Source organism: Ceratosolen solmsi, unplaced genomic scaffold (assembly GCF_000503995.2).
Source record: "Ceratosolen solmsi marchali unplaced genomic scaffold, CerSol_1.0 scaffold30, whole genome shotgun sequence".
NCBI lineage: Eukaryota > Metazoa > Arthropoda > Insecta > Hymenoptera > Agaonidae > Ceratosolen > Ceratosolen solmsi.
The window spans coordinates 4,929,963-4,956,724 of record NW_011948421.1 but is presented as its reverse complement, the minus strand read 5'-3'; the positions used below and the strand labels follow the sequence as shown (position 1 = coordinate 4,956,724).

General features: G+C 24.4%; 1 protein-coding gene across 1 annotated transcript in view; it reads right to left on the bottom strand.

The window, feature by feature from the left end:
• Positions 1–26,762, bottom strand: part of otp (orthopedia homeobox) — a 51,570-nt gene that overhangs the window by 16,839 nt on the left and 7,969 nt on the right. The window contains exon 3 of the mRNA XM_011498581.1: positions 25,925–26,106. Coding sequence (XP_011496883.1) covers positions 25,925–26,106 — 182 coding nt within the window. The remainder of the gene's footprint in view (positions 1–25,924; positions 26,107–26,762) is intronic.

Below are 26,762 nucleotides of genomic sequence, written 5' to 3'. Positions count from 1 at the left end.
CTTATTTACTCGTTCATCCTCTCTTTCTCTATCTAACGCACTGTCTATCTCACTTTTACTCTTTTCCCATGATTAGCCCTTTTCGTCCATTCTTGCTTGTTCCTTGCTTGCCACGGTAGTGCGCAGCCATAAATTAGTACTTTATCATTAATGCATACTTGTCGCCTCTATACGTATAGATAGGGGGGGGGGGCATACAATAAAATCTATATACGATGAAATACCAGTTTCTGTATATATGTGCAGTAATATACATAATTATTCCTAATATAAATTGTAATTGCAGAGGAATATTAAAAAATATATATTTTATTGTAATATAAAATTAATACAATTAGAACTATACTACTACATGTAATTTAAACGGTAATCGTATACAGATACATATTTATCAACGCGTATGACATGACAAACACACTCAGATGCACAACTTAAATAAATCAAATTATACATTGGGATTTATGTTCTCTCTATTATATCTCAATTTCTCAATCTTGTCTCTTTCTGTGTCGCTTATTATTATTATTATTATTATTATTATTATTATTATTATTATTATTATTATTATTATTATTGTTATTATTGTTGTTATTATTATTATTATTATTATGTTAATTTAATCACAGGTTAATTTTCAGTTAAATTAAATTAAATGAATTAATTCATTTATTAGATCTTATAATAAATGATTTTCGCATAGTACACATATATTATATATGCATATATATACTAAAAAAACAAACCTTGTTGAAATTAGTTATACTGGCAAATTTGAATTACAATAAACTAAAAAAATCTATTGCTTAAAAAACTAATACAATGTAGAATTGAAGTTTATATTTAAGTTAATTTATATATGTATATATATACATATATTAAAATAAATATTATATAATTTGACAAAATAAAAATATTAGAAATTTTATTTTAAAGAAAAACAGAATTAATTTTTAAATAAATTTATTTCACACTTACTTTAATGTTATGTAATCAAATATAATAGGCTATAAATATATTTATTAACGATACAAATTCTTATTTAAATTTATTATGCTTTTCTTAAATTTTCAATAATTTAGAAAATTTTAATATATTCTTATTATATTGATATTAATTATTAAATATTTATTCATAATAACGTTCTTACGATATTAACAAATAAAAATTATTAAATTTAGATTACTTTAAAATTGTAAATTAAAAGTTTAGTTCAAAAAGTATACAATTTGTATCATAAAAACTGTAGTACAATATACAAAATTTACTACTTTTTACCGCACTTGGTTTCATTATCAATACATATACATTTAATGATTTTAAAACTTTATATTTCAATTGTTATCTTGCATAAATTATTTATTATATTAAATCTAATATATATTGTAATTATTCCTATACTAATAAAATACTAATAAATCATAGTGAATTAGCCAATTAAAAAAATTTGAAGGTTTTTTAGTTTTGAGTCTAAAATTTTGGTACTAGTTAACATATTAACAGTGACGACGAAGAAAATCAAAGAAAAAAGATACAATCTTGAATACAATTAATTACATCAATTAAAAGGGTGCTATATAAATAAAATAATTAACTATCAAAAATAATTTTAAAAAAATAACCAAATTAAAATTTATAAAATAACATGATAGATGCACAAAATTAGTATATATCAAATGGAATAAATAATTAATACCAAAATGATAAATAGTGCTAAACATAATAAGGATTGAAGTAATTTAAAAAAATTAAAATAGAAGTCTATTAAATATGTACGTGTATACATATATTATATATTCAACGGCCCCTAGAAATGGGCGTGTCTTCTCATATATATTCCATTGCCGCTGTTTCACTTTTTTTCATGACCCACCACACCTTTCTTGTTCCGGCAACTACTTATTGTTGGTGCGCATCGTTTCCTTTTTCGTGAGCATACTTTTTTTCCCTCACCCTCGCAACAACAACACGCGCTCGTTTGCCGCTGGTTAGACTCGTGATAGAGGGTGTGGTAGTGACGTTGCACTGATTTTACGGTGAACAGCAGCTTAAAAGCTTGCTGAATAATTTACTTGGCCACCGCCTCACCCAATGTCACGAAGAAGAAAAGAAGTGCTTTACGTGTGAACGCAGACTACAAAAGATTGCGGGAGCTACTATTTTTATTGTTCAAAACCTCATAAATTCGCATCCTTTCTTATATATTCATTAGAAATCTAGATACTTTTATAACCAATATGTACAATAGATCATTTAATCAAGGAACGATTGTTTGTCTAATATTTTCTCTAATAAATTCTATGTTAAAAAAAAAATAGAGAATTTTCATTATCACAGAAAATGATTTTGTATATTTATTTATACTGTGTTTTGTATAAATTTATACTGTTTTTTATCCACAAATATTGTTATATTAATAATTAATTAATTTAAACTTTCAATCATCCAGTTAGAACGTCTTTAAACTTAAAAGTAAATTTTTTGATAAAAATAATCATTATTTCATCTTTATTCCGTTGTTTTTACAAAAAGCTTTACAAAAATTAATTAATAAGTATAACGAATCTAGAAATTGAATGATATAACTTTATAATTTCCATTCGTATTAATAATGCATAGATAATAATAAAATTCTAAGGTCTTATATTTTAAAATAGCACAAAAGGAATATGCTATTAAATTTATACAAAAGAAATGAAATTTCAAAATTAACTATTACGTTTATTTACATTTCAGATATAATAAGTTGATATAGCACTAAGTTCTTTAATGAAAGTTTCAAATTTCTCAAAATACCATTTCGATTATTATTTAATATTTTTTAAAAATTCTGTCCGCTACTTTTCAGTTATGTCTTATGTCCTATCCTATATCTTTTTCCATGTTTAATTACAGTTGCAAGATGAAGTCTTTTGCATTAACGTGACAATTCTATCAATTAAAAACTAATGACTGGAATGTTCTGGTTTTCAAATATGAAATTCTCGATTATAAAGTTCACTCAAGCCTGATCTACCATTATTTCATGAATATAAATGTCATATAATAAGTCATTTAAATGATGTTAATAATTAATGAAATTAAAAATTAATTTCTCATTACAAATATTTTCTAAACATAATAATTTTGCTTAAATTTTCAAATACTGTGTGCATGATCATTATAATACTTTACAAACTAATGTTACAGGTATTCAATTAGAGACTTATTAAATTATTATAAAATATTTATTGAATATATTTATATTATTTGTAGAGTATCATAATGTTATATAATTAGGTAAAAATTTGAATATAAAATTTAAGTTTAAGATTCATTGCTTCATAATATATTAAATATAGTTCAATAAAAATTGAAAATTTCTTTTTATAAAAAAACAATATTTCTCATTTTAATTTAATTTTAAATAATTTATATAATTTATATATATATATATATAATTTTTTCCAAATATAAAATTGTTTGTAATATATTAGAATGTCAAAAAATACATATACTTTTTTATGATTAAACTCCCTTTGTGCAGTATTTAACATTACTACGTTAAAAAAAAAAGAAGATTTAGTGAATTCCTTGCATTGTAAAATTTATCGCTAAAATGAAGTGAAATCGTATGTAAACAATAATATATTTTTTTATCAGGATAATGAATGATAGTCTAAAGATATCGTATATGATTTTGTACATATTCAATAATATATAAAATTATGGACCTCTTCATCTTATCATATTGTGATAGAAAATATCTCTTCTAAGGTAGTAAGTTCTTAAACTTGTGATAATATTTACAAATCTTCATAGTAGTATCATAATCTAACTACGTATCCTAATTATATTTACTCTATTCCTCGTATAATAAAGACTCTCGGTAGGTTTATTATAAATTCTCTATCACAGAGCCACATATCTAGATATAAAAATAATCATAAAACAAATTTAGTTAACACATTGAATTATTGCATTGAATGTGCTTAAGTACCTTTTCACGTCTACAATATTTTGTCTTTATTATTTTTTTAACGAATATTGGCGTAATAAAATTAATTAAACACGTAGATGTTTTCTAGAATTCATTTTAATCAAATAATATGAATTCTTTTATAATAATATTAATTTCGATTCTTATTTGTTACTTCGAATAAAGTACAGAACACACCTTTCGATGACTAAGACAAAATTTTCAATGTTAAACGCCTAGTATTAAAAGGTACTATGGATAAGCTGATGAATTAGAAATATTGACTTTTTCAACTCTTCGACCGGTTGCTGGTCGATACATACGTAATCATAGGTAAGAATTTAATATTCTTCTGAGTTTATAAATACCACTCGACCAATAAGAGCAGATGTTTTCATCTCGTGTAGAGCACCTGGTTTGGTCATTTTTATTGAATTACTCGCAAGTTAGACGAAGAAATGAACATTAAGAAACATATTGGAGATATTTTAGATTCAATGGATCATTATTATTGAATAATTTTCAATAACAAGCATTAGTTGTTATAGTAAAGATCATTGCAATAGTTATAATACATTTAAAAAATCACCTTCCTATGTATTAAAATATCAAATATATGAAAATAAATATATGAATATAAATTTTATTTAATAATTTGAAGTCTTCAATATAAAATTTATTAAAAATTTTCATTTGGTTATTAAAATAATTTAATTAAAAAGATATATTATTGAAATTAAACTATGAAATAAATTTTTTATTCTTCTAATATTAATTATATCTCTAAAATTGTAAATAATTTATAAAAATACATAATCAATTAATTACAACATAAAATAATAGCTTCTAAATGGTTTTTAATACAAAATATGAATAATGAGGAATATGCTTTAAAAATAATATAAATTAATTTAGTGATTCATTTTTATTGATATATTTCAATTTCAATTTTTTAGACTCAATCGTATTGTAATGTGACCGAGAATAAGAAAAGTAGAGACATACGAAAAAGCTCCAAGTCTTAGGTAAGACACCTCGTAAAAAGGCTTTTTTGAGATGGCGTCAATATAAATGGAGCTTGCCATTGAGGTAAACGCCGTTGGATTCTAAGATCCTCTGTCCAAGTTCTGCTTCAAGATATATATTGAGGTAGCTTTCGAAGACTCCGTTGAGGGATCGCAGGGAGTAGGCATGGATTTTCGCAAAATGCGTCGTAAGGATTTTCGAGGTATAAGCGCACAGATGCTGACATTTGGTAATGGGGGAATTTCTATCCCTTTCTCCGGTTTTCATTGTTGCTAGTCTAAGAAGTGAAGCGATGCGTATCCGTACGATCAATTTTATGGAAGAAGTTTTGATCGGTTCTATTTGAAAATCAAGCAAGTGAAATTGTGAATGCTGACTGCTTTGACTGTAACTAGTGGTTTGGCATTATTAAATATAAAAAGTAGTCTTATATAATTATTAACTATTATTAAATTATTAACTAATAAAAATAATTGAAAAAAAATATTTTACTGGTGGTATTTATAACTTGATCTAATATAAACTTGTCTCTAACTGAAAATATTTAACTAATTTTATTTCTAACTGTTATTGCAGGAAATATATTATATTAAGTATGACCTATTTTAAATTATTATACACTTATTATATACAATTTATTTTCATTAATTATTATTTTATATTTAATATTCACACTGCTTTAAATGAAATTAAACTATTTATGGAAAAGAGCTTTAAAAATTAAAAATTTAAATATCCCACAAATTGTTTCTACGACTATGCGAATGCAATTTTTGCTGGAATCATGTCATTATGTTTAATTTCTAATACATATTTACATTTATTAATTACACTTCATTTTAAGTAAATTTTTCATTACGTAAACAAACTGTCTTAAATAAATATAATTATATGTACTGAGATAATCACTTTTGTAAAGATCTGGATAATAATACAATAGTAATATCATTGTACTACTTACAATTTACAAGATTTTTGTAAAATTTACTTAATTATCTATTGCATGACATTAAAGACCATGTAGTATAAAATCTAATCATATTTTTAATTATTAATCAATATCAATACCGAAATAAGTAACAATTATCTATAATATTATTAGAAGTAAAATTCAAAATTATATTCAATCTATCTAAACATGCAAGTCGCGCATAATAGCTAACGCTGACAAAATTTCGTAAAATCACGAATGTTTATCGTTATATTGTACTATTTTCATTCGGAGTGTCAAGTGCTGAATGACAAAAAATGGTTAGAGAAAAGGTGTAAGAAAGATAGCTCGGTGACCTCAAGGCCTTACGCGCACATTAGAGAGACATAATGAAAATAAATACTGTATAAACTTGCAGGCTGAGCAATAGCCCCTGATTGATGATCACAGACTAGGCGCCGCGAGGCTTTTCTGAGGGGTCGCTCCACGCGAGCGAAAGACGTATTACCTAAGCCCCTCGGACCACCTACGGCACCCGGCTTATGTTTTGTTGTGTCGATATGGGAAGTCGAATCTCGGTGCAGCTGTTTGTCGATATATATATCCGAGTGATCTGGACTTTCTGACTACAGCGATCAGTGGCTTGATTCCTCCGTTAATTTTCTAATTCCAATGCAAGGATGGATTTTATCGAGGTGTCAATTGCAAATTAAAATTCATATAAAATACGCTCTTTAATATTTTCATTTCAATTTTTTCAACCACGTTAGGGATATTCTAAATACTAGAATCATTGGGTCGCTTGGAAAAAACGTTTTTAAAAAATGAAAAATATTCAGTACTGCCAAATATATTTGCGATTCAAAATTAACCTCACTTTCTTATTGTTGTATAAAAATAAAAGTTAATTTTATAGGAATAAATATTTAGCAAAATGTACTTAGATTAAATATATAAATGATTATATAAACGATATTGCAATATAATAAGAAATGTGTTAGAATTGATATTATGATCTCATAATATAGTATAAATTTAAATAAAACGATAGTTTCAACTTTATTAGTTTAAAGATTGTTAATAATTTCTTGGTGATTATAATTCATAATCCGTGTTAAGCTGAATATAATGTGTAATATAATATAATATAATATAATATGTACTTGATATATTGACATTTTTGGTGTTTTGAATTATTGAAATTAATAAGTATTATTCCTACTGCATAAATTAATTGTTTATTGAGGAATAAAAATGTCATTGTCGAAAATAATTTTCACTGTTTGAATGAATGATTTACATAATTCGAAACGTTAGTATTAATGACTTTTCGTGAAATATGCTCATACATACGTGCATCTATTATTAAATTATTAAATTACAAAACTCTGTTTAAACAAATAATTAAATTAATTTAATTTGATATTTTTTGTCTTTAATAAATTACATCACTTTAAATTTGTATATTTTTAAACACCACTTAATGTCTTCGAAAATTACAAATCAAAAATTAAATAATTTCATACTTTTAAATGTTTTTTTATTTCATACTTGTAAATTTGAATTCATTAATTAGAAATTTCGCTGAGGCCTAGATTAGTTTATAACTTAAACTAATTGTAAGACTTGCCAATTTCTAATATAATCTAATAAATTACAGTGCTCGTTATTCGGTCAAAGAATCAGTTAAAAAATTATAGTTTGTGCAATTTCCTTAGTTTTATAATAAAATTATTATAACTGGTTATTAATAGAGCGAGAATTATGATATGGATATATGATAAATACATTATAATATGTAATTATTATAATCATTAGCTATAAATATAGCCCAAACCATTTTTACTATACTTATTTTTATATTCCGGTCTTTATGTATATAGGAATTTGGGTGTATGAATATCTGATCGGTAAACCTGGAAGGAGTATGAGTCAACTATATAAGCCGTACACCATCCAGCCGCATTGCATAGAAATTAAAGGCTCGATTTTATCGCACGACCAGCGATAAAATTCGTCCCAGTTGCTGCCTCGTACAGCGAAATGGTAGCTATCTCGTAAAGTTGATCCGTTTATACTTTATTATTATTTCACGTGTGCAATATCGCAAGTTTAAGCGCCAAAGACAGACATATAGAGATGAAGAAAGAGAGACAGGCCGACGGACATAAAGAGAGAGAGAGAGAGAGAGAGAGAGAGAGAGAGAGAGAGAGAGAGAGAGAAAGAATACCGTCGTCAAATTAACTAAAACTGCTCGTACGCTTCACCACTTGATTTACCCAACGTTCGATATAGCACGTATAAGTGTACGTACGTAGTCAGCTTATGTGAGTGTAGTAGCGATATTTAACTGATAGTAATGCTGTAAAATATACTACTTTGATGAAGCTCATTTTCTTAACGAAATCACCAGTGATATAGGTATTTTAACTATTCGTTTTTTACGTTTAATTTATAGACTAGAAAATATATACTTGCTTGGTTTTCTGTATAGTTCTACTTAAAAATATGTATGCTTATTTTTTTCTCATATATCTAATAAATCATTTGTACTTTTAGTCAAACTTAAACAACTAAAGTTATTTAATTTTTACATTTTATATAAGCAATGACTCTTAATCTTGCGACGACAAAACCTTTTGTTTTTCTTAATTAGAAAGATGGAATTACCGAAGTGTTATTGTATAAAAAATTATAATAAATATTTACATAAAAATTAACACAGTTATCAAGAAATTTATATGATAACATTAATTAAAGTTTGTTTTTAAATATCAGCATATCTATGGATTTGTAGGTTCTTATGTGCTATGCACTCTAAATCTTTATTTTTTCTCTTTGTATAATGTTTGTATATTGTAACAACAACATTTTAAGCATATCTAAAATATAAATTTTAATACAATAATTCAGGACTTTGTTTACGTAATTTTAATCGAAATTAAATAAATATTGAATGGATAAAATCTAAAAATTCAAAGAAATTATAAAACTAAAATTTTTATAAATTTTAATAATTTCGAAATTTAAAGATTTGCAGAGAGATAAAAGAATAACAATAAGTTAAAGTATTCATAACTAATAATACAACTAATAACATAAAGCAATGAAAAAGTGAAAATTGATGGATATGTTTTTGTGAGAGAAATTATTAAATCTTTGTTTATATTTACATGTATAAATATAAAATCTTTATTATTTTAATTTAAGTGAAAAGAATAAGAGTAAATTTTTTCTGACGAAATTATTTTTTATTTTTACAAAAATACAAATGAAAATATAAAAAGATAATAAACTCGTTCAAGACTCAAACTATTCGTATGTAAATACACTTATATGATAATTTACTATAGAACTGAAAAATGATTTCGATCAAAAATAAATCATTGTAATACCGTAGGCATTTGTGTATGTGTATGTGGACTTGTAGCTGCGCATGTGTAAATTATTTTAAAAGATTAATAAAAATATTGTGAATTTCTATACAACAAGGATTTTATCAATTCCAAATCAATCATTAATAATCTATCTTTTTGTCGATAAATATTATTTCACAATTATTTAATGAATAGAGGTAAAGTAAGAAGAAATGAAAATGTAATAATGACTATAATGCATTTTTTAAAAAATCCTTGGGTCAAAATAAATGTTCAAATACTCAATCTGTGTATTATATATTTTCATAATGTATGTATACGTGTGCGCGTGTGCGTGTGCGTGTGCGTGCGTGTGCGTGCGTGCGTGCGTGTGTGTTTATGTGTATGTTTTATAATGAAACTATATTGAATGAAAAGTAGCTATTCATTTTTATATCTAATTTATTGACATTATGAGAAATAATTATATTAGTTAAAAGTTTATTTTATTATCTGAATTATTACATCTCCGTTTTCAAACTTCAAAAACTGTGTATGTTCAATAATAATTATAAAATGTGAATTTCCTAATTAATAAATTGCGTTGTTCAGATTAAATATTTGAAAGAGAAACAATGAGGGCGGAGGAGGGGGGGGGGGGGGGGGGGGGGGGGTGGTATGACGACCAGGGGGAAAACGGGGTAGAGGATTGTTGAGGGAGAGAGAAGTCATAATAAAATGGGTGTTAGATGATGCTCCCAGGGGGTGAGCCAGCAACACAGTTTATCCATCGCTCGCGCCTCCCCTTGCCAGACGCTCCGGCTGTGGCTTCTCATTCTCATCCCGGCGCTGTACGTATAATATAACAATGCTTGGTATTACGCGCGCAATATATTTTTTGCAGGACTCCACGACGATGACACGCTTCCCTAAGAGCTAATGTCGTGGTCTATGCATATTTATGTTGCATTAACGTAGGACTCCGGCATTTTTGTCGATATTTTAAATAAATGTATTTGTTCAAAATACAAATTAAAATGTATAAGTTTGAACGTTTACAAGATCCGTGTCGTTTTATATCTACAGCTTTACAAGACACATGTTTTTCAAACTGAATTGAAATTGAATAGTATTTATAAGTAATAAATTATTAACATACTTTTCTAAATTTATTTAACGAGACTCTTCTTAATTATTAGATATTTATTTTTAAATGTAACAGTCTAAAAAAGATTTATGAAATATTCTTTCTGTTTAAAACTATATGAATCATTAAATTTATTAATTAAATCATTACGTCCTAGTATTAATTGAACATAAAAACAAATATAATTTATTTTAATAAAGTGATTTTGAGATCTTAAGATTTTAAAGTTTTTGTTGAATTTTTTCTTTTTATGAGCATAAATATGATAAATACTTTTTCATCGATTTTTTATTAGCACGTAAATATTATAACTTAAATTGAAAAATTGTACAATTTTTTAATTTGTTTTGGTACTAATATTCATACTTTCTGCGACAATATCTCATGATTCTTTTTAACATATAATGAAAAATGCTTTTTTTCTCTATATTTTATGTTCAACATATATTTAATTAGAAAAAAATAATAAAAGAAAAATATATCCATAAAAATTCGATAAGAATTATAAAATAGACAGTTATTTACTATATTATTAATTCATTTATTAATTAAAATATGAAATCAGTTAATCGATTGATTACCTTTTAAAAAAGTGCAATAAAAAATAATTATCAAAATTAAATATAAAGTATTAAGATTATAATTAAGTAATAATTTAAGTATTAATATATATTATTGCAGTTCGAATCCACTAGATAAGTATACTCAAATGTCTCTTTTTTTAATAATAGAATTATATATTTATATTTATTTCAATTAGTGATATATTTAACATACTATTATCGTCTTTAATATTCATATTTTATTTAATTAATTTTATTACATCGATAGAAAAGTATATTTATTTTATTGACATGATAAAATATTTTAATATAAATTTAATTTTTTGTACAATTTAAAAATATATTTAAATGTAAGGATGATCAAATTTCCGCATAAATCTTGCTCATGAATAAAATGCAAGTGCGATAGTATGTTTACATCAGTTATAAAATTAGTGGATATTCAAAAAGCATACACAATACTGTTACGCACATGCAAATTTAATATCCATTCCAGTCAATTTTACTGTCGCCAATGTATCAGAAACGGTACTTTATTTGTAATAACTTTATGACACAATCAATTTACGTGTATTTATTACTTATAACATATGTAATATATTATATTCTGAATAATAGTTATACACAAAGTATTTAAAAAATAATTGTGTATGTATTTAAGAATAATATTTAATGTAATGAAATTTTGAGTGAAATATATTTTATTCATCTTATAACAGATATCATAATTGTACCTAAAAAGATAAATACTAAAATATGCAATTAAGTACTAAAAAAAATATTAATATCATACTAATTCAAATCATGCTAATTTAAACAATAATTATTTGGAATGAAAAATAAACTATTGATATAACTAATTGATCAGCAAAAATAATAACACATTTCCTTTAAGCTGAACATGTTGTTATTGCTATTTTCAGGATTAATTTTTTTTTTAAATTCTTGTTTAGTGAAAATTCAAAAAGTTTTTCACTCTAATAAAATAATTTAATCATTTCTTATATTCTATATTAATTGTATATTTTTTAGTTTTATTATAATATTCCATTGTCATATTCATATTCATTATCAATATGCTATTTGTTTCTAATTTTACCATTTAAGTCTTGTAAAACTATTTTACTATTTTTTGTTCTTGCTTGAAGTTTAACTAATTTTTATTTATTCTCAGATTAAATTGTTTTTTTTTTAATTTAAACTCAATCAGTAAAAATAGTTATATTGTCATATTACATTTCTTACATTGTCTGTTCTTCCTTTCACATTATTTTATTCAAATTTAAAAAAAAAATTTTCATCAATTTTTCAAATGAATCATATTTATCATTTGAATTATATATAAAATACACAAGTATTACAATAATTTAAAAATTAATTATTAATATTACGTATTAATTCCTAATGCGCAAATTTCAAAAATGTTTGCTGTGAAATTAAAGTCCTTAATTGCTATAAACATATTTATATATAGAATTCTTTGGATTTGAATAACTTTGATTTCATTTTAAGTAAATCAGTCGTTAATATGATTTTTTAAAGTAAATAAATGTATAAACATTTCTTGCGTATTAAGAATTAATATCTAATATTGAAAATTATTGTACAATAAAAATTATTGCAAATATATTATTGTAATGCATATTAAGAATTAATAAGCAAGAACTGTTTCTTTTTACTCTATTACGTTTATTACTTAAAAAAATCATATTAACAACTTATTTACCTAAAATGAAATCGAAACTATTCAAATCCAGAGAATTGTGTATATAAATGTTTGTCGGGATTAAGGACTTTAATTTCACAGCAAACAATTTTTGAAAAGCTTTGACAGGCTTTTTAGAAATACTCTCCTTGTCTCTCTCTCTCTCTCTCTCTCTCTCTCTCTCTCTCTCCCTCTGTCTCTGTCTCTCTTTCTTGCCTTCTTAGTGCTGTATTTGCTTAGCTATTAAATTCCTATAATTTTCAGTGTTTAAGGTACACATTTGGTTTTTAGTTACGGACTTTTATAAATTATTTGTAAAAAAAAATAAAATTTGAAAAATTATAAATAATGTTTGTATTTACGTTATTACAGTTATTGTCCTCGATTTTAAATATAAACATGTTTAAAAAACAATTGTTTCCCTTCTATACCTATTGTAATCGCACACTCGCATAAACAAAGTAGTCAATGATGGTATCCACCTGCTCAAAATAATGCACTATATAAATGAAGTCAGAAAGAACTTTAAATGCGAAATGCCTGTTCTTTTCCGCATGAAGTCGTGCAAGCGTGAACAGACTTCCACCATCCACTCACCATTGCCCATTCCTCAAAGCGAAGCAATATAAACTCCCCCTACATTCGTTCGACTTGGTCGTATGATCCCTAAAGAGAGCCGCTAGATGACACCGTTGGAGTTGTCATCCCAGTGTGTCCCTCGAGACTTTGGCGGCGCAAAGGAAGAGCCAAGCGTCGAACTCGCCACATTGGCACACATGTGGGTACGCGCCCTGGTCTCCATTTCACAGGGATAAATTCACTTTCAAAAAGCAACGAGAAACATCAACATAAAGTAGACGACGAATGGATGCGAAAGTTTCCCAATCATTTCGACGATTCTATATTGCTGTCGTTCGGATTATGTATAGCGAATATGCTTGTTTGGTGGTAAATGAAAAAGAGGTAATGGATTTATTTGCAATCTGATTACTTTTCCGTACATATAAGATTTGCATTTAAATGCCATTTCCTCTGTTTTTTTTTACCTTTTACAATAAAAAAGCTTTCTATCTATTATAAGAATTAGAGAGAAGGTCTGTTACACTCGTAATATATTATTATCGATGCTTTATAATTAATAATACCCAAGATATAGTTCTAATATACTATTATAGCAAATACAATAGAAATTTGTAGTTAATTATAATTAAAAAAAATATTATTTCACGAATTGATCATTATATAACGTACTAAAGATTCATTAATATAGTATTAATATAGTGAATTTATAACTATTTTTTAATTATATAAATATCACAGTAATATTGGAAAAATAAATAATTTAATTAATTTATAACAAAATTCAATAAAATTATTTATCTAAATAAACATGATACAGGTATTAAAAAGATTTTTGAGTGTGTCAAATCATCATACATACGATCGAAAGGATTTTTTCATTCTTTAATGTAAATACATTTCTAATATATATTTTGCTGAATTTTTATTCATACATTTTTATACGATCAACCGAAAAATAATTGTATAAAATTAAAGAAATCGGTTCTAAAAAAGAAAAAAATTGTTCTACTCTTATTATTCTGAAAAGTATATAAAAAGCTCATAACGATAAGCTAAATGATCATGATTGGTAATTTTGGTTTTCATTCTTACTCTCTGTATATGCGTTGTACTTCCCGTTACTCTCTCTCTCTCTCTCTCTCTCACTCTCTCTCACTTTCCCTCTCTCGAAATCTTTTGGCGTACGTATGCTATAAAACTGCAATGACAGTATTTAAAAGGGTCCTTGAAGCCACAGAAACGAGCTACTGAAGTTATCCGAGGACGGTACCGATAGTTAAGTTAAATGCCTGTTAGTGGACATTAACTGTTGGCTTATAGCCTTACTCCGTTGTGCCCAACGATTGCAATTTTAATCACCTCTTTATTACGATTAAATTTAAATCGTGGTAGACCATAGCTTCTATTGCTTTTAGCCCTCCTATTACACCATTGTTTCATAAATAGGTTGAAGGGTACATGTATGGTATGAGTAAAGTATTGACATTATGTGCGAGAAAAAAGATATGTAAGGTAAACAAAAAGTTACATTAATATATATTTATTATTCAAACATGAACGATTTGCTCATTCGATTTGAACATGAATTTCAAGAATATGGAACAATTCAACATTTTCATTAAAATTAACTTCTAACTTTCTAACTTTATTTGAGAATTCATTAAAATGAATAAGAACATAAATAAGTAAAATAAAAATAAATGAATTTAGTATTGCTAAAATATTGTAATTTTTGGCAAATTATTGAAATTTTATTATTTTGAAAATTAAATTATATACATTTTCAAATAAAAACTAAATTTATTACTTAATTATTAAAAATTTTAAATAAATATCTCTTAAAGAGAGAGAGAGAGAGAGAGAGAGAGAGAGAGAGAGAGGAAGAGAGCGAGAACGAAATAGAGTTTTTAAAAAGTTTATCTACTATATGGACGTTTGAAAATAAATTGTTAAAAAAATATTGTGCTGTTTAAAAGAATTATTTAGTCTGAAATCAAAACACGTAATTGGTATAGAAATTTGTATATATTGATAGGATATTTTTTTAATAAGTATATAAATAAACAATTTTTAAGTAACAGTTAAATTTATGCATTGCATAAACCTTACATAAATACTTAATAATAAACATAAATAATGCTTATAAACAATTTAAAGTTCGCTTCTTGATTATGAATCACCCATTATATCATATATTAGCTATCATTTATGACCGCTTATGTATGAAAAATTCATTAATAGATATATCTACAATTATTTAATTTATTTGGTATTACATTATAAAAAAATAGTTAATGATAAAAAGTTTAAACTATATTATTTCATTTATTAAAATAAAGTCTAGATACTGAAAATAACTTATTAATATTAGCATAATTATAGTACAGTATAGTATAATATAATATAATATAATATAATATAATATAATATAATAATGAAATACATTATTATTCAATGTAATATTAAGATGAATTAGATCAATCATAATTGTAAAAATTATTATAAAATTATTTATGAATAAAAGATAGTTATTGAAATATAAATAAAGATAATATATAAATTATTGAGCTAAATATAAATTGATTGACAGAGTGAAACAAATTTACTCATTATAAAAAGAAAAATTAAAAGATATTATTTTTGTTTATTTCTTTTTGTAATCTGAGATATAACGTTTTCATTTCTATATCTTACTTTTTTGTTGATCAAAACTACAAATGTATATAATTGAAATTATAAAAGCGTCGATACATTTTTTATATATAAATAAAGTGGCGTGTTAATCTGACTCACTCAACTGCTATAAACAGATGCACGCGTTTTTGGTGAAAAGACCAGGTGAAAAAAGCTTTTATTGTCGGTTGCAAAAAGCCAGCAATTGTCATGATTGAGTTTTATTTGAAATATCGGTGAGCTGCCAATTAAATTTCCAATAAAAATTACGAGCGCGACTATCGGAGTTGGTGTGCTGATAAGGAAGAGCTTTGATGTTATTCTGTCACGCGTATATGCACCAAAGCATCGCTTTTATTTTCTCCATTCTCGGGTTGTCCTATTAATCCCTGCACTCATCCCTTCGTGTGGCCTTTTATCGCTATCGTAAATAATATATAGTTGGCTGTTATAGAGTACCGTGCTGGTTGTCGATTGCTATTAAAATCTTGAGTTCCAGAATATTTCATTAGAGCATATAGCGTGAACTTCTCTGCCACTGTAGTATCTTTATTTCTTCATAAAAAGAGGAGAGACGAGCTTTTCAAACGTTTTAATTGTATTTAATATTATACTACTTGTCTTATTCAATTTCAAGATTATGATATCGTAATTTTAATTTATCGATGTTATAAATATAATTTATTGGGAAAATAACTATATAAATAATAATAAATTGTAATAAATAAAATATTAATAAATTTATAACATAATAAATTTAAGGTTTTGAAGGCCTTATAACAGTAGTTTTCAAAATTTAATATTTAAATTACTATTTTGTATTTCAATATTATTCACATTTTACTGAAAAAATATATGAATTTTATATTGATTCTACATAAAAACATTTATCTTATTAGAGGACATATACACAAAGAAGTTTTTATTAAAATAAATACAATTTCTGAACTTGAGAAAAATTGCTATCAATAAAATATATTTGTATAATATTATTATTAATATATTATTATATATAAATATATTATTTATTCTTCTCTCTAAATCACTATAATAATACTTAAGAAATTGAAATTAATTTATTACAAAAAATATAATTGAGCAAATAAATTTTATAGAAAAGTACTAAAATTGTATACAAATAAAAATTTAGAATACTTTATAATTATTATAAAAATTATAAATATTATGTTAGCCGTCGCCTTTCAAATGCAGAGATATATATAAGTATTTCTTTATAATGAATGTGTATGAATGTGAACATAAATAATCTCTGATAATTATAAATGGGAATTAAGTATAAAAGGAGTATATCATGTTAGAAAAAAATTTTTATCTATAAAATTTATTTCTTAATTATAAACTAATATAATATATAATGAACAGAAATAAATTTAGTCAAAATGATTTATAAATTATATTTTAAATCCATAATTTCCAAATAAATAGAAATTTCGAATTTAAAATAATAAATAACTCTTGAATTTACTAAATTAAATAATACTTAAGTAATTGAATAATACTAGATAAATTTAATTGTGAGGTAAAATTTATTTAACGAGTAAATTATACATGCACTTGTCTCTCTCTCTCTCTCTCTCTCTCTCTCTCTCTGTCTCTCTTTTATTTATATGGATTATAAATAAATTATTAGATATCAAAATAATTATAAAAATAATTTTTTCTAATAGATTATAAATTCGGTAAAATAATTGTAGATACTATAAAATAGTATTTTACATATATAATTAGTAACATCAAATATAAATAACTTTTACTTTTAGCTAAATAATAAATTTGGCTAAAAAATAGATTAGTTTATTATATGTTGTTTAAATTTATTTATTTTATATATATCATGTTTATTTTTAATATTTAATGAATTGATTGCAATGTACTTATAATATAATATAGAAGATTCGGAAAAATGGATTTTAGTCAACTAAAAGCGTATATTGAAAATTTCAGTTTTCGCGACGGATTCTATCCTTCTATACCTAGTGATTATCTATTTCTTTATTAGTGAATCATAGTATAAAATTAGACACTTACTCTACAGATATTGCCTTATAAATGAAAGAATTTAAGTTAGTATTAATATTGTAATGTATGATATTGCTGTAAAAATTTTCTAAATAATTCATAAATGTACAATAAGTCAATTATTATACATATTATTTTTACATTTATCCACATCATGCAATTATATGTTTCTCAAATTATATATTCAATTTTTTGGGTTAATTTTGAATTAATAAAAGGCGAGAGAAAAATGCTATAAATTCTATACATGTACTTGAGGTTGATTTAATAATGTATAAACTCTTTCAACAATTTCTTGAAAATCAGAAAAATTTTAATTCGAAAAATTACCACAAATCCTTTGAAATGAATTGAGAATTTGAACTACAAAATTTGCAATTTACGAATATTAAATTGCATCTTGTTTTAGACAGCCCGTGATTAGAATTATTTATAAAAGGACTCAAAAAAACTGATAATGGTACGGTCACTAAAAGATGCCCTATCGCGAGACACCTCAGACACCGTGCGTTCCATCTTTCCTACCCAAACGTGAAAATGCGAAACGCCCGCACACGTGAGCATCACCGGTCCGTTGTTCCGCTCGATAGTGGCGGACGCGTCGAGACAGCGATTGGCTAGAGGCCAGCGAGCGGGCGGGGGTTCGACAAAGAGGTCGGTTACCGGGGTAACATGCTAGTGCGACTCCCACTCGCCGTCCAACCACGATGCGGATGCCATCTCCTACTGCCGCGCATGCGCGCTTTCTCGTTGCTTTGTCCGATTTCCGGTCGTAGACATCGTCACCGTGGCTATCTTTGCTCCTTCCGCTTCTTTACGTTGCTTTGGTAACGCCACCCGATTCTGTGGATGTGTGTATTTTCAATATCTCGCCTTCAATCCCGGTCTTGCTTCCCTGTTTTTATTTTTATTTACTTTACAATCGGGTATTTTATTTGTCTCATATGAGCGTTTTCGAAATCAAGCATAGAAACATTATGAAAAATGTGTTCTAATTTCTCAATTAAGAAATTCTCATTATTTAAAACTAATATACATTATTAGTTTTTTACGTAATATATATGTAAATATATTAATGAAATGTTATTAATGCAAACATAAAATATTACATAAATTACTAAATTCCACAGACCTGTGAAGATTGTACAATATTAAAATTTCAAAATTACAATAGAAAGATTCAGGCAATACTGATTTTATATTATTATTTAAAAATAGAGATAATTATTGTTTTACAAAAATATATTTAAATAAATCTATTAATTATAAAATACTAATTGGATAGTGAATTCTATTTAGAAGTAAGAATAAACTGCAATTGTCAAATTTATGTAAATTTTCACAACAGAATATTAAAATGTATTGTATCATTTTATTTTTGTGGAGTATTTTTTAAATATAAAATTCTATAAATTTAAAATAAAGCCAATTTCTTTAATCTTAAAAATAGGTTAATTAATATTTTTAAATTGTGGTTATTTATTATATTAATTTAATTTTTATTTAAATATTCATATGCATTTCAAAATATTTACCTAATTCAGTTAAATATTGTAATTATTGATAATTACAATAAATTACACATATTAATAATTTATTTATATTATTTATTTATAATGTTTTTTTATATATCTTCGATCATTTTTATCTGAAACTCGATTATTGTTTATAAATATATCTATTCGTGTTTTTCTTCTAATTTTTAGATGACAAAATTTATAATTTATTACATTTCAAAACATTTACATTGATTCTATTAATTTATTCTTTGTTTAGAATTTTAATTGATAACTAACCGATAAATAATGTATATATTGAATTAAATATAAATTACTTCATAAAATTTAGCCAAAACAATTCATCTAAATATTTTTATTATTATTTATATTTTCAATGTAATGAATTTTTCTAAATTTTTGGTATTAAACAAAAATATTATTTAATATTTATACAATACCTTATTAGACTATTTGAAAATTATCCAACAGGAATATTATACATAATTATCCAAAATTATTCTCCAACATGCTATTATAAAATATTAATGTGTCATTATGAAAACAACAATTTAATGCTATTTACACTAACAGAAGCTTTTGTGCGACCAATATAATTATACTCTAACTTATAAGCAATCCACTATTTTTGTCAAATGTAAGATTAACTCTCTAAAACCAATTTCACGTTGAAATGCGGAATTCTAGTCTATAATAATCCCGGATTTCAGTTATGAAACTGCTCTCCATTTCTACCTTCCCTCTTAACAGCAAGTATTTCCTCTCTCTGGGTAGCTCGTTTCAATTAAAGTAACACACCCTCTGCCTCGCTCGCTTTTGACGTTCTATTCTATCGTTAGTCTCGTCTCGCTCGGTTTATCCACAGTCGTCGTCAAGGTGCCCGCCAAGCCTCAACTACTAAGCGAGAAATAGTGAGATAGAGAAAGCAAGAGGGTGTCATGCAGTTAAATGTTCTTAAAATATGCACTATTGTGTCAAAGAGAAAATTCGAAGGCAACTGTGAAAATGTTGACGTTGAAAACGAAATATGAAATGAATGCTGATAAAAAAAAATTTATTTTAAGATGCTGCCAAGAAATAAATTGCAATTGCATGCATATAATAATCCACACATATACTGAAAATTTATTTTCCTTATTAACATTATCATTTGTAACTAAATTATGAATTTGAATAATTTAAAATAATAAAAACTAGAAAATTATAAAGAATGAAGGTTATAAATCAATATTATTAATTGAATAATATTTTATTTTACAAATGTCTAAGAATGTTTTAATAAAATTTGATTGTTTAGTTTCAAAATTTATGTTTTTATAAAAATACAGAAAAAAGAAAAATTGGTTTATTTAAATAAATGTTGTGCTAAACATAATAATGTAAATGCGAAAATATTGCGCATAAATATTATTTTATTTATATTCTTAAAGTTATATTTAAATATTGGTATGATAATCACATTGTAATTGATAGTTTGTTGAAATCAAGAAATGCCCCAAAGTATTTATAAAATAAATTATTATTAGATCAAATCTTTCCAGGATAATAAGATATAAAATATTTATTTACTATATGGAAATAATCCTGTTTATTATTTATTTATTAATTATCATTTATTTATATTACTTATTAAATTTATTAAATCAATCGTCAATATATAATATATTAAATTTATACTGTATATATTCAGTTAAATATAAAATTTTAACTTCAACAAATAATTTCAAATACTAATGCATAGCTATATTTTAAAGCCTAACGTCCTGTTCGTATGATTTATAAATGAGTACGTATACAAAATCAATGAATATATTAAAAGATGAATATTATTTAATTATATTTCATGAAAAATTTATCAAAAATTTCATTTTTAAAAATCGAAACCCACAAAGTATACTCGTACAAACACAAATGTCAATAATTCATTGATTCTAATGTTAATTGTGTAAAAAAAATTTGTACATAGAAAATATTTTGTCAAGTCTGTATTTTCTTCCTTGAAATTTAATTTTTATTTTATTTAATAAAAATTATAATAAAAATTCATAAAATTTACATTCTTATTATATATATCGATTGAGTTGTAAAATAAAAGTATCCGAACCTACTCGATGGAAGGAAAAAAAATAATATAAGAATGCGGTAAATGCATAAGATTGCATATATTCGCTGGATATATTTATTTATTCTTATATAAGTTTGTATAAAAATATAACGTGTTAAAAACTTGTGTTTATGTGCAGGATCAATTGTACATTTAATTCATTCGCTATTATCTTTTTTAGTCCTTGTGCCAATACATAGTTTAATTTAACTATTATATAATATATTTTAATCTATAGTATACCAACATCTATTATATATATTTTTTGCAGAAAAATTTAGTGAGGCTGTAAAGATTATTCACGGAACAAGAAAATTGCTCAAATTGACAGTACTCAATTGACAGTACTCGTTGATTCATCACTATTATATATCGAATTAATGCTAAATTATTCTTTAACAAACTTTTTACTCTTAATGATAATGAAATATTTTTTATTTTAAATAATTATCAACAAAATATCTAACCCTACAAGTCCGTATCTATTAAAGTAGTGCGTATGTATACGAGAAAGAGTCGTTCTACCAGTGGTTAGCGGTCATGCGAGCGTAAACAAGCCTTGAGTGGGGTAAATGGGCGTTGCAAGTACTGTAATAGAGCTAGATTATGTAGAAACGCCACAGTATCCTAACTTTGCATTAGTATACGTGCAGGCTTATACAAAATATTTTCGGGTATATTTTTAAAGTAATAAAATTATAATGGTGAATTATCAAACTTATTCAATCTATATATAAATCGAAATAAGAACTTAAATGATATGAAATTGTACTATTGTATTACAGATGAAGAATTATGAGCATAAGAAATTCGTATCTTGACTTATACGAAAAATCTTTTTATTTTCAAAGGGAATTATTTAAATTCTTTAAAGGAATTTTAGAAACTTAATAATTAGTTTTTAAAGATCAGAATTTAATATTTTTTATAAATCGTTCTCTACTTGTGTTTTAAAACCTTTTCAAAATACATATTTAAATATACAATGCACAATCTCCAACTTCATTATATTACCAATTACTAATATTATCATAATTATATTTATATCTATTGATAATAATATTATTAACAAAATTTTTTTATATTTATATTTCAAATCTGTTTTTGCTTACTATAGAATTAATTTAGAATAATAAAGTAATGTTTTATTTTTGTAACACCTATGAAATTATGTATATGATATTCGAAATAAATAAAATATAAATTAAGTCTAAATTTCATTAAATCCGCGTTATTTTTTTTTTTTTACATCGATATTATTTAATATTATGATTATTTGAAATTTCGTAGTATGACTAATTAGATTAACTATCAAATAAAGCTATTCTTCGAAAATTATGCAAAATAAATATATAAAATGTTCAAATTATTATTAATTTATTTTTATCTCTACGCGTACTTATCAACTCTTGTCTGCTTATTTCATTTTTATCTCATTTTCTGATTTTACTCTTTTTCAGTAACTTTACTTTTGTGTGGCAAAAAATCTGTTTGATATTCAGCCAACGCGCTACTTGATTGACGCGTTGAGTTGCGAATAAAAATTTCATGAATTTCTATTAGCTTCCCATGTGAGCGGAAATTCGCAGTGTACCGACAATAAAGTGATAAAAGCTTGCTTCTAGTTTAGACCAATAGTTTATTCCAAGAGTTTATTATTTAAAATTTTCTTTTATTGTCAAATGTGATATTTTTTTAGATGTTATTAAAATATTAATATAAATACTATTTGTTGCACATAGCTATAAATTATGTTCTGCAATAATGTTGAAATATAAAGTTGAATATATAAATTAGAATTATTATTATATTTTTAATAATGTTAACAATATAATAATAATTAATAATAATTATTTTATCTTTATACAAATATTTTACTATTAGCTTTTACCCATGTGATTGAAAAATTATTATACATCTTATTTTAACTTAAATATTTCAATTCAAGAATTAACCTTAGTATTATATCTTTAAGCTATTGTATAAAATAGTTACATATTTATAAATGATTTTTTAAATTTCTGATTTGTTAAAAAGTTCACTTTATTTATAATGCTTACATATTATTGTGTAATTTTTTTTTTATGTTTGTTAATTAAAATCACTATTTTAAGTAATTTTCTTACATATCGAATTCAAATTTTGTATTCTAATCTAAATTAATATATATATATATATATAATTATAGCAATTTTAATTCATTAATTTTTTTATTTATGTATTATATAATTAATTATTATTTATTAAGTACTATTTAATTTTTAATTAAAAGGGAAAAAATTTTAAAGAAGTGGAAATAATTATAATTAAATACATAATGCGCTTTAATAAGTAGATTCTAAATATAATATCGACTATTATAATAATATTGGTAAGAACAATAAGTTATGCAATAAATTTATCTTAAAATAGAATTTTTCTTTACTTTTAAAACGAATGGATCTTAGATAAAATCAGTCATTCCCTGTTGTAATTAATTGCATGACTTTAATAGCGCTCTTAGTTTAATTGAAATGGGCAAGTAAAGGAAATGGGAAGAAGCGATGGGAGTACTAACGTTGTGTAATATCTGGCAAAAAGAACACGTGGCTATCTTTTATAGTAATTTTATGGAGTTCCATCGCCTCGCTCGGACATGTAGTATGCAAACCTCTGCAAGTCGGAGAGAGAGAAACTTAAAGAGAACTCATGGAAATTCGACATCGGTAGGCTTAACATAGCACGGCAGTTCCAAGTTTCACTTTAATCCGGAAAGCCAACGTAGGCCGTAGTAATTGATACAAGCGAAAACTTTTCACTGAATACTATAATCACTCTGGTGTAATAGTCTAAAATACGTTTTGTGTGAAGACAAACTAAAGTCAATATACAGCCAATTTTGTATTTGATTCTGTCCATAGCATTTTTTATTGTTTTTTATTATTTAATAAAAGTTTCGTTTAAGTAATAATTCATACTCTTTATTTAATTTATGTAATTCTTTTAAATTACATAACCTTAAATTATATATACTATGGATAATTTAAATCAGATAATATTTTCGTATTATCAGATTTATTTTTTATTCTCTAGATGTAAATGACATAATTAATTGTTTTTTAAAAAATTTGTATTCGTTATTTTCTAAGTTTGTTATTTTATTAACACAAGTCTATATAAATTTACAATGATTTAATATCCGTACCTATATTTAAAAAATTTATCATAATTTTTTTATTTATAATCTTTAGATTGTATTAAATTGTATTAACGTTTCAATGACTTAAAAATTGTATAGATATCAATAACTTATTGATATTTTAATAAAAACAGCAATATATTTTAATAAAACGTTATTAAAATAATATTATTAATATTAAATTAATATTATTTTTGTATCTATATATGTATCTAAAATTTTAATTTATAACTGTAATTACATGTCCTTGCTTACTTGTAAATACATTTCCACCTGTTTTCTTCTTAAAGTATACTACTACACATACTAAAGTATACTACTAAAGTATACTGTTTACTTAAAGTATACTTGTGTTATTTAATTGTAGGTATTATTGAATTATTTAGCATTAAAATTTATGTTTTACATTTTCTTTTCAAAAGTCATAATATTTGCTGTCTAATAGTTTAATAGGGTAAGATATTAGGAATTGTATACTATTATCAAAATTAGAAATTTTTTTTAATATTTTTGAATAAATTAAATATATACCTTAATGTAATGTTTATAGGTTTATTTTGATTCAAGACTGTAATTTTATACTCATCTTTATTTAAAATTTTATGTAATATCTGCAGTAAAAGCGTATGCTTATAGGAATAAATTTATTAATTGATCTATATTTCTTATTATCAAAAAATAATTTTTCTTAATATATTTTTTTGAAATGGAAAAAACTTCTTTCTATTCTAAATTACATTGTAATTTATAAAATAGATATAATACATTCTTTTAAAACCATTTTCCTGAAACATAATTATGGTAACAAAAATTTCTATATTGTATACTTTGTTGCTAGACTTTATGTACTTTGCAAATAACAGGAATACATAAAATTAATTTTATTTTTAATAATAATAAAGATATTTTTTATGTAATATTAAAATTCTTATAATTAAAATAAAATAGTAGTCGGCAAAATAACATTGACAAATATTATTATAAATATGAAGATTTTCATAATTCACAAATATTATAAAGTAAATATTTTACCGATGTTTTATCAATGATTTTTATAATGAAGAAATGCTTGTATGATAGCATGAAATGAATTTATGATATGGAAATGCAACATTAATAATTAATCAATGGAAAGGTGGATACTCACTTGAACCCGGCTTTCGGTGAGACCAATTCGACTTGCGATTTCTTCTCTGAGAAAAATGTCTGGATAATGGGTTTTACTAAAACATCTCTCTAGCTCACTTAGTTGACCTGGTGTAAATCTTGTCCGATGTCGTTTCTGTTTTGCTGGTTTATCGTCGCCCTGGACGACCGAGCATCCACCTCCTAAACTTTATGAATGAGAATTTAGAAGATGATTTAGTTTATTGTATCGATAACAGAGTTTACTCTACCTATATTTCATAACGTTGAAAAAGTGACAATGAAAGATCGATGTTATTTAAATGGAATTGTGACGTTTTGTCGATTGAAAAAATTAATTTAGTGTGCATTGGCGATTTAATCTTTAGCACTTCAAGCAATTTATTATGTGATTAACGATTCCGAATCAATCTTTTATAGTGTTTTTAAAGTATTCGATAAGTTAGTCTTAATTCCATAAAGCTGTATTAATAAGTAAATGCATTAAATTTCTTTTCACGCATACGTATTTATATACATTGTTTTATAAAAGAAAAAAATTATATATTTAATATAGAATTTATCACTGATTATAATAAAATATATAGATATTTAATAAACATTACTTAATCCCGATAATTTTCAAATTATTATTTGTCTTTTTTTTCAATGAAAAGTTTCAAGAAACAAAATTCGTTATTATCTTTTCTAATGATTCAGTATTTCAAACATGATTTATTTAATTTGTAAACATCTCTAAATTACTGTTAAGTAGAAAGATAAAAAATCGAGAAAAATGTTTATTAAAATACTCAGAATATATAAAAAAATATATTAACATATAAGACATCCTTATATAA